Raw genomic sequence first — 10,322 nt, forward strand, 5'->3', positions numbered from 1 at the left:
ATCATCGATCACTTTCCCCTTTGGCCCCATAATCTCCTTGATCAGAAAATTTGGGACACAACTGAGTTACATGATGTTACAGTACAAGTTCTCATATATCCTGAGTCTTAATTGACCTTGGAAGGCTAGGACCAAAATGTTGGCTTTCCTTGTGGCCCTCCTTTTTATCTTATTTTTGGTCTGTAAACTTAGGTTGTTAACCCTCCAGCATCCCAGCCTTTTTTATCTTTTATTTTGAGACAGAGTCTTGCTAGGTTAATTAGGCTGGGCAGAGTGCTGATGTTACAAGTGTGTACCACTGTCTCTAGTTAATATAATTAGTTAAAAATGACACGTAGAAATTTGATTCTTAACCTTTCTTCATTCTTTCATCTCCTGTACTGTTGTCCCTCTCCTCTCACCTCCTGTCCATCCCATCTTAATACTGACCCTCATATCCATGGGCCCCCTGATTGTTTATTTGTTTTTGAGACAGGGTCTCGCTATGTAGCCCAGTATGTCCTTGAACTTGCCATGTAGTGCAGGCTGAACTTAAACTCATGACGAGCTCCCTGTCTCAGCCTCCTGAATGTTGGGATTACAGGCATGCACTCCCACACCTGACTGGCCTGCTTTGATATCTGCTTGGAAAGACATCTAAAATTTTATGTTAGTCATCTGGAATAATGAGATGGATTATTCTTTTTCTAACTTAAAACCTTTCATTTTACTTTGTTGTGTTGAGGATTGAATCCAGGCTTCATACTTGCTAGACAAGAGCTGTATCAGTGGGTTGCTTCCCCATGCACTTTTTGAGACAGAGTCTCACTACATTCCTTGGGCTAGTCTTGAACTCCCAGGCTCAAGACATCATCCTGCTTCAGCTTCCCCTGAGCTGGAATTATAGATATCAGCCACTATGCCCAGCACATTAACCATGCCTTGCAATCCTGCTTCAGCCTCCCAGAGTTCTGGGACTACAAGTAGGCTGTGTAGTTATAATGACAGTTTCTTTATAATGACAAATTGGGCTCTGAACAAGAGGCCATTTTTTTTCCTTGTAGTTTTACATAAGACTGCCATTCAAGGAATTAATTCCAGAAAATAAAGGACCCAGTTTGCCCAACTCTTAACTTTAATACTTTCCTCAACCAACCATCACCACCAGAAACTCCCTTTTCAAACAATGCTACTTGGGAAAGGGCTCAGATCTTTTCGGTGTGTTTTCACTACTGCCTGTGTACAAATGATACGCAAGTCACGCTATTCTTAATTCACTCGCTCCTCCCCCAACACCATCAGTATGTCCCGGAGATTTATCCCTACTGGTTCAAACAGATTGAACTAAAAATTTTCAAATCTCTCTGATTCAGAATGGTGCAGTCGGCCCACTGTGGTCAGAAGGCAGAAATAACAAAATGATTTGAGCAAGGAAAACCCAATATCAAGAATTTGGGGGGTGCTGGCGATTGAATCCAGGGCCTCATGCGTGCTTATCACAAGCTACACCCCCAGTCCCCAAATCAAGGATTATTAATGGGAGGTCGAAGCGGTGGGGCCTAAATAGAGCTAAAGACAACTGCACAGGAAGCAGCAGCAGCAGCAGCAGCGGTTCTCCGGCCCGTGTCCACCCCAGCTGTCTGACGTGCATCTTAGCACAGTGGGGGACGCAGACGAATCCTCGGGGGCAAGGCATTCATTCACAGGGTGCTGAACGCGAAACGAATGTTTGCTCCCTGTTAGAGGAGCTCCGGCACCGGAAGAGGCCTCTGGGCGGGGCCTTGAGCATCCACCTCAGCGCAATCCGATGTTGCAAGTGGGGCTAATAAGAAGGCGCAGGAGCGGGGCTGCACGGCCTCCGGCTCACGCCCGCTAGTTCCCAACTCTGCAGCTCGAGAGACACACGTTGAGGCCACATTATGCAGAAAGCTCCGCCCTGCAGGCAACCAGCGCTGGAAGAAGGATTAGGTTGAACCTTGAGGAGAAGAGCGGGCTCTCAGGGGCCTGGCTGCAGAACAGGAAAAACCAGAAGGTAGCACGTTTCTCTCCAGCGCCGCCTATCGTCAAAAACATAACATTGCACCTGCTGCGAAGAAAGAATCCGAGTTCTAAGGCCAACCGCTTTGAGGCAAAATGTTGGTAACCAGCCCAGACGCCTACCTTGGGGTTTCTTGTTTGTGTGCTTTTGTTTCTGAGACGAATACTATGTTTATTTGCCTCCCTCGCTTGGCAGCTAAAGGTGTGAGTAGTCTGTAGGCTCATCCAAGCCCTGTGATTCCCTCATCTTCCTGTGTCTTCGGCTCGCTGCAGGCCCTGCCAGTCTCTGCCAATTGCCCTCCATACAGGCCTTCCTCATTTATAGGCCCACTGACTTGAATTCCACTTCCCTGCCACGCTTAGACGTGGTCACTTCTCTTGATTTTCTTCTAATACAGGTTGAGCATTCATAATCCAAACATCTAAAATAAAAAAAAATGTTCTGAAATTTGAAACTTTTGAAATGCTGGCAGGAGTAGAAAATTCCACACCTGGCCTCACGGGTGGGGTGATACTCAAAACACAAGTGTACTAAAAATACTGTAGAAAAGCACCTTCACGCAGTGTGTAGATGTTTATTTGGGACACAAACAAATTTCTTTGGGTGCCATTGTCAAAATACCTCATTATTTACACGCTGATGCCCCCAAATGTGAAAAAGTCCAAAATCTGAAACCCATCTGGCCCCAAGCACTGGGGTAAGGGATGTTCGGCCCGTAGTTGCTGGCTGTCCTGTTTGCCACAGACCCTTTCTGCCACTTGCAGTCTCTCCACAGGGCCCCTGTTCCCTGTGCAGCCCAAGGGACGGGACATCTCTGGGTCAGCTCTAGTGACAGGTGGCTGTGAAGGGCCGGGTCCTGCTGGGCCTCTCAAGCTGTGTCCTGTCTCTCTCCCAGGCTGAACCTTCGGGAGCTGGGCCCCTGGGCCTCCCACATGCGCTGGCTGGTTTGGATTATGGCCTCTGTTGGCACCGTCTATGTCTTCTTCTTCCACGAGCGGTAAGCTGGGGCCAAGGGCTCAGATGGGTGAGGTGCTTCCTGATGCTCCAGCAGGGCTCCTCCTGCAGGAAAGGAGACCCCAGGGTGATCCCAGAAAAGTGAGTGTGCAGCGCCTCTGGGATGCTACGCCTGAAGCAAATGGAGAGCAGGTGATTAGGCAACATCACTCAATTGAGAGTGGCTGTGCAGGCCCTGTGGGGGAAGAGGCAGGGATGAAATAGTGATGCCTGCCGTGGACTCGGCCTGTGTAGCATCTGCTTGCCTGCTACAGGTGTGATAGGAATATATAATGAGTATTTAAATTTTAAAAATTGTTACAGTTAGGGCTGGAGAGATAGCTTGGTGGTCTAAGGGCCTGTCTGGCAAGCTCAAGGACCTGAATTCAATCCCTGACATTGCATGCTGTGCTGGCTCTGAAACCAGGTACAGTGGTGCATGCCTGTAACCCAGCTCTGGAGAGGTTGAAACAGGAGGATCACTAGGAGTCCAAGCTGTGTAGCAAGACTCGATATCAATAAATAAAAGAAAAAGGAGCCGGGGAGGTGGCTCAATGAAATAAATGCTTCCCTGGAAAGCGCAAGGGCCTGAGTTCAATCTCCGGTTCTGCCAATAAATAAATAAATAAATAAAATTGTCACAGTTAAAAATTAAATTGTTACATTGCCATGAATCTTCCTCAAAATACTCCTCCTCACTTTAAACACCCTTATCCCATCCTTCTTTCCACTTTCTGAAGCAGTTCTGGAAGTCCTCTTTCCTTAGTGTCCTTTTAGGGTGTGCTAGAAAACAGTGCGTACTGCTGTCGGGTGCCATCCACAGAAAGGCAGGCTTGTCGTAACCATGATGGTGTATCCTGGCCCACCTTACTCACCAGATCTGGCATAGAGTGACTTTTGGCTACTCCTTGAAGTTGAAATGACCAGAAAAGGAAGTGTTTTGAATCCATTCATGACACTGAAGCAGCCATGGCCTCGCAACTAGAGACTCCTGAAAGAGGACTTCCGGGAAAGCCGCAGAGTGGCAAGAACGATGGGACGAGTGTGTCTACCGTGAGGAGGAGGCCTTAGAGGGGATGAATGGCAGTTTGTTTTTTACTGTAATGATTTCTTTTTTTTTTTTTAACTTATGTATTTGGTACAAGGTTTTGCTATGCAGCTCAGACGCATAGTGATCCTCCTGTGTCAGTCTCCCCAGTGCTGGGATTACAGGCATGCGCTACCATGCCCAGTTTCCATGGCCAGCTTGATGCGGGGCCAGCACAGCGTGTGGTACCGAGAATCAAACCCAGACCCTTGTGCTTGCCAGGCAGGCATTTAGACCACTGAGCTATCTCCCCAGCCCTGTAATGATTTCTTAGAAAAAATTTAACCATGTTTTTTAATCACACCTCCTGTGTCCAATCTGTGTAATCCTTGTTCTAGGTCCATTGTTCCATTTTACAGGTATGGAAACTGAGTCAGAGAGGGCAAGGAGCCTTACGCACAGTCACACAACTGCCAACACCATTGGTATAGAAACCCTTGGGTGTCCAGGCATGGTAATCTCAGCACTCAGAAGGCTGAGGCAGGAGGATCACTGGGAGCCCAAGGCCAGCCTCAACTGCATAGTGAAAGCCTGTTTCAAAAAGACAAAAGAAGAAGTGAGATAGATAGATAGATAGATAGATAGATAGATAGATAGATAGATTAGGGTAGATTCTGGGCCCAGGCCTGCTGTACAGGGGGAGCCCCTCCTCATTGTTCCCATCAGGAGAAGGGTGTCTTCTCATCAGCATCGGGGAGCTGTGTGCTGTTTCCTCACTGGGGCTTGTCCTGAGGCCACCGTGGCTTGTCTTCCTGCCAGGTACAAACTGGTGGAGCTCCTGTGCTATGTGGTGATGGGCTTTTTCCCTGCCCTGGTCCTCCTCTCCATGGTAAGTCCCATCCACGCCTCTGTGTGGGCCTCCCGGAGGGCACAGGAACCTTCAATCCCCAACCAGCTCTAGAGACTATCAAGTTGGGTATTTCTTTTGGTAACTGGGGAAACTGAGGCTCAGTGGGTCAGAATGATTTAGCTGCATGGGCAGGAGAACATGGAGGGTTCTACAGCCTTTCTTTCCCCCTTTTCCACTTAACCCCAAGAGAACCTTCCAACCCCTGAGATCTGGGCTCCTGGCAATGTAAGAATGTATCCAGAGAAGAATGTGAAGAAAATTTACAAGATTGGATCTATGAGGAAGATGAAAGGCTGGGGTGCAGCTCAGGGGTAGAGAGCTTCGCTTGTCTGTGAAGCCTTGGGCTCCATAGCCAGCACAGCAAGAGCAACAGCAAATTCAAGATTTCTGATCCTAAAGCTTACACCATTTATTTATTTATTTATTTGCGGTACTGGGGATTGAACTCAGGACCTTGCACTTGCCAAGTGCTTATTCTACTGAGCTATCTCTGTCTGCCCTAAAAATTGCTTTTAATATTTTATCTATATTTATTTGGTACAGGGTCTCACTACGCAGCTCGGACTCATAGTGATTTTCCTCTCTCAGCCTCCCCAGTGCTGGGATTACAGGCATGTGCCACCACTCCCAGTTTTGGTGGCCAGCACTGCACATGTGTGGTACTAGGGATCAAACCCAGTTCCTTTAGCTTGCCAGGCAGGCGCTTAGTCCACTGAGCTATCTCCCCAGCCCTAAAATTTACATCTTGATGGACAAATGTTAGACCTGGATTCCCAGTGCAGGAAAGAGCAGAGTGGAAAGCGAGGAGAGCAGATAGATAAAAGAGGACAGAAAGGGCAGAGGTGTGGCTCCAGGAGGAGGCCCTGGGTCCGTCCACAGCACCAGGAAGGAGAAGGAGGTAATTGAGCTTGCTAGCTGACTTGTGTTCTGACTCCCTCTTTTCCACCCTTGGAGGTAGAGGTGACCGCCACATGCAGTGTGGCTCTCAAAGTTCACAGGGGGAAGGACGGTGGGAGGATAGAGAAATAAAAGAGAAGAAAGCTGAGGTCAGGCACTGCAGTGCATTTATTTATACATTGGGCAGGTTGGTGTCACGTGACACCCCTCTGCCTAGCAGCCTGCCTGCGTGGTAGCGTGGGGTGCCATGAGTTCTTGGAGCCGGGCCAGCTCGTTCACGTGGCTCTCCTCAGGCATTCTTTGTGGAGCTGGCCTTGCTCCAGCCCAAGAACATGCGATCAGTGTGATCAATCTCCACTTCAGCTGCCCCCTACAGGTAACATCCCTAGCTTATGAGTGTGGAGGGCACCAGGCTCTGAGAGGAAAAAGGACAGCCCAGGCTTGGGGCAGCAGGGTGGAGTGTGGCCCCTCGCCGCCCCCTGTGGGTGTTGGGGCCTTGGGGGATTGCATTGTTCCATCTGTCACATGGGCACAGGAACCTCAGCCCACTGAACTTGGCACAAGTGGGTGCGTGTGCGCTCACGCGTGTGTGTTCCCAGGGGACTTCGGCATAGTAGGCAATGTTCTACCACTAAGCTACAACCCTGGTCTGATAGTTATTTTTAAGTTATTATTGATAGTCAATCCTAACAAGATTTTAAACAAAATGTTCAAGTGATTCCTTTCCTTGTCATGATGGGAAGATCTTCCCTCTACCAAGTTCCCAAGTGTGTATAATTAGCTACCTATAGTTTCTCTGTCTGTCTGTCTGTCTGTCTGTCTGTCTCTCTCTCTCTCTCTCTCTCTTATGTCGGGGATTGAACCCAGGGCCTTCATGCTGAGCTACATCCTTAACACATCTTTGTATTTTTGAATTTTGAGATAGGGTGTCACAAGTCACTAAATTGCCCAGGCTGGACTTAAAACCTAAGCTCCTGCCTCAGCTTCCCAGAGTGCTGAGATTGCAGGCATGTGCCACCATGCCTGGCTTTTCTTGTTTCTTTTTACAGTTTGCTCTGTGGTTTTACATTTTGTCTTCCCATGGCAGTTTTGTTTGTGTATGGTCCTCCTCTCACAATCAGCCACTTGTTTCATTGATCTGCCACAAAAAATTCTCCTTTTCCCACATGTGAGATTCACCTGTGTGAGCTCAGGTCTCACCACGTGGCCTGGCGGCTCTTCGCTCTGCTGGAGCATCGAGCTGGTCACTCACCTGCGCGGGGCGAGCACGGCCGAGGAGTGTGCACCCAGCCCCGGCCTGTCTGACCTTGTGCGAGGCCTGGCTGCCTCCGTACGGTGTGCTCCTCCACGCTTCAGTTGTTGGCAGTGCAGCCCAGTCCCACCTTTCTTCCCTGTCCCTTTCCATTGTTCCTTTTGATTTGTATTTATTTTTCCTGATTGCCTTTCTACTCTTATGTAAGCATTTGTGTCCTAGCTATCAAACTGGAAGACATCCATCAAATTATGTATGAAACATTCACACACATAGTAAATGTATATTTAATTGAATATTCTCTCAAAGGAGTTCTGCATAAAAATGTCATCCTCTCACTTCCTTCCAATACCGTATCTCAGCTATTTCCATTAATAGCTTGTTTTTGTGCATATTTCTTCCATTGAAACTTTATTTAGTGAGGGTTTCTTTCTCAGTTTGAAGGTGCTGAGGATGGAATCCAAGGCCTCTGTGTGCCAGGCAACTGCTCTGCCACTGAGCTGTAACCCCAGTCCTCCATTTAAAAAATTTAGGGCTGAGAAGATAGCTTGGGGGCATAAGTGGCTGCCTGGCAAGGACAAGGTCCAAAGTTCAATCCCTGGTACCACATGCTGTACTGGCCCTGGAACTGGGGGTACTGGCGCATGCCTGTAATCCCTGCACTGGGGAGGCTGAGACATGAGGATCACTAGGAGTCTGAACTGCATTGCAAGATCCTGTATTAAAAAAAAAAAAATTAGGTAGTATCCAGGTGTGGTGGTACACACCTGTAATCTCAACACTCTGAGGCTGAGAGACAGCAGGATCTCAAGATTGAGCCCTATCTGGGGAGTTTAGGGACTTAGGGAGACCCTGTCTTAAAATAAAAAGTGAAAAAGGGCTGGGGATATAGCTTAGTGAGAAAATCCTGATTTCAATTCCCAGTAAGTAAAAGTGAATATATTTAATACAATTTAAATACAAATATATGGGGGCATGCAGACATACACTGACTTTTTTTTTTTTTTTTAATTCCACAAAGATGAAGTCATTTCCTGGGCCATTCTGCAGCACACATTTTTCTTTACTGTGTTGTAGTCCTTTCTTTCCCTGGCTATTCACGATTGAACAGCCACCTCTTAGGACTGCTGTTATGTAGGTGATGCTGGGCAATGTAGGTAAGATGCAGAAGTGGGCACCTGCCCCCCAGCGGGTGCAGGGTGCCTGGAGCTGCTGTCACTGTGGCCTTGCCTCTGTCCAGCTGGGGCACTTGAGGACAGTGGACACCTTGCTGTGTGATGACAATTACAGTGCACAGCGAGACACTGTAGAGCTGCTCTCTACACCGAGGTGGGCCTGTCTGTCTGGAGAGAGCTCTGAGAGATTCTACTTAGTGCGCAGTCCAGCTGCAGAGTGATGGGGTGCAGGGCCTGTGGGCTGCACACAGTGCCTTCCTGTGCACATGGCCGTGAGATGGGGAGCAGGCTGCCTATTGTTACTGCTTTTGCCCTTTTTTTGGGACAGGGCCTCACTATGTAGCTCAGGCTGGCCTTGAACTCACTGTGTAGAACAGCCTGGCCTAAAACTTATAGCCATGCCTCTGCTTCAGCATCTTAAGTGGAATTACAGGTGTCCACTGCCATGCCTGGCATGCTTTGTATTGTTAATGTGGGAAACGTCTGGAAGGATATTGGGTGATGCTGTTAGCTTGCTCCTGTCCCTCCTAGTCTGCTCAGGTTCCTTTCCCCAAACCAACTTGTGGTTTGAGTGCTCATATCAGGCTCCTGTGGATGCTATTTCTTTTTCTAATTTTCTATTTTTTTTTTTACCATGGGCATGAGTCACTTTATTGGGGTAATATATGATATATGATATATATATATATATTTTTTAAACCATTTTTAGTATATACTCCAGAAGCATGAAGTATATTCACAGAGTCATACAGTGAGCCCCACAATCCACCCACAGAACATTTTTCATTCTGCAATCTGAGACCCTATACCCACTAAAGAACAACTCTTCTTTCCTTCTCCCAGCCCCTGCTAACCCTTGTTCTACTTTCTGTCACTGCGAACCCCTTTTTCAGTATTTACCCTCGATGTGACTGCTTATTTCTCTGAGCATCATGAGTTCAAGTTCCATTGATGTCATAGCGTGGGTCAGAGTGTCTGTCCCTCTCAGAGCTGAATGATGACCCATTGCATGCGTGTGCCGCCTTTGGGTTCTGTGCTTGTCCACGTTGGTGAACACTTGGGTGGCTTCTACTTCTTGTCTACTGTGAGTGATGTTGCCGAGTGTGGGTGTGCAAATCCCTGTTCAAGGTGCTGCTTCCAGTTCTTTGGGTGTAGAATCAGGTGGACTACAGTTTAGATAAAAGCCATAGAAGTATCCATTGAAATTTTGATGGAAACATGGTACATTTGAGAAGTAATATGGGGAGACTGGAAGACATCACAGTGTTAAGACTCCCCTTGGGGACTCTGGGCTGGCTCGCCACCTGTATGTCTTTTCGTTTGGGTAGCATTAGAATAGCTGGCTGCTCCTCTGACTTGTGCCCCACACTTGTCCTTACTGACAGCCCAACACTGAAGGCATCTGGGAGCTGATGACCGGAGGGGTCTTCTACTGCTTGGGCATGGTGTTCTTCAAGAGCGACGGCAGAATCCCTTTTGCCCATGCCATCTGGCATCTCTTTGTGGCATTTGGTGCTGGTACTCACTACTATGCCATCTGGAGGTACCTTTACCTGCCCAGCACCCTGCAGGCCAAGGTGTCCAAATAATGTGGCCCAGAATCCACAGGTCATTTGGGCTTTTGGAGCAAAGCATTATGGGAAGTAATCTGCAAACTCTATCCCAGAGCACAGTGCTGAGGCTTGTCTGTCCTTCCCTGGGTAGATTTTTTGATGGGCTCAGGTTCCTTCTGGTGACAGACCATCCCTTGAATATCCACTGAGGAAGGAAGATTTAGTCATTTCCACGGAGGTGAAATTAACCCTGTAATGTATTTATTTATACTTTAGAAAAGTATTTTCTAATACAAACAACATTAATACCTTCAGAAAAGGGCATATTGTGGAATGACAAGCCAAGAGGTGCCTTTTAAGGTTCCGAGGAATCTAGCAAGGAACCTGGTAGTTTTTGTGCAGCCTGGTATCCAGGGTCTCAGCTGCCGAAGTCCTGACTGGAGAAGTGCCCCTGTTCAGGGAAAGCCACCCAACTTGTAGGTGGGGGGATGGGGAATA

General features: G+C 47.8%; 1 protein-coding gene across 1 annotated transcript in view; it reads left to right on the forward strand.

Moving 5' to 3' along the window:
* Positions 1-9,944, forward strand: part of Mmd2 (monocyte to macrophage differentiation associated 2) — a 40,201-nt gene extending 30,257 nt beyond the window's left edge. Inside the window, exons 5-7 of the mRNA XM_004629689.1 lie at positions 2,913-3,014; positions 4,857-4,926; positions 9,657-9,944. Coding sequence (XP_004629746.1) covers positions 2,913-3,014; positions 4,857-4,926; positions 9,657-9,860 — 376 coding nt within the window. The 3' untranslated portion in view covers positions 9,861-9,944. The remainder of the gene's footprint in view (positions 1-2,912; positions 3,015-4,856; positions 4,927-9,656) is intronic.
* The last annotated feature ends 378 nt before the right edge of the window (positions 9,945-10,322 follow it).

The sequence above is a fragment of the Octodon degus genome, unplaced genomic scaffold, assembly GCF_000260255.1.
Source record: "Octodon degus isolate 3935 unplaced genomic scaffold, OctDeg1.0 scaffold00031, whole genome shotgun sequence".
NCBI classification, from domain to species: Eukaryota; Metazoa; Chordata; class Mammalia; order Rodentia; family Octodontidae; genus Octodon; species Octodon degus.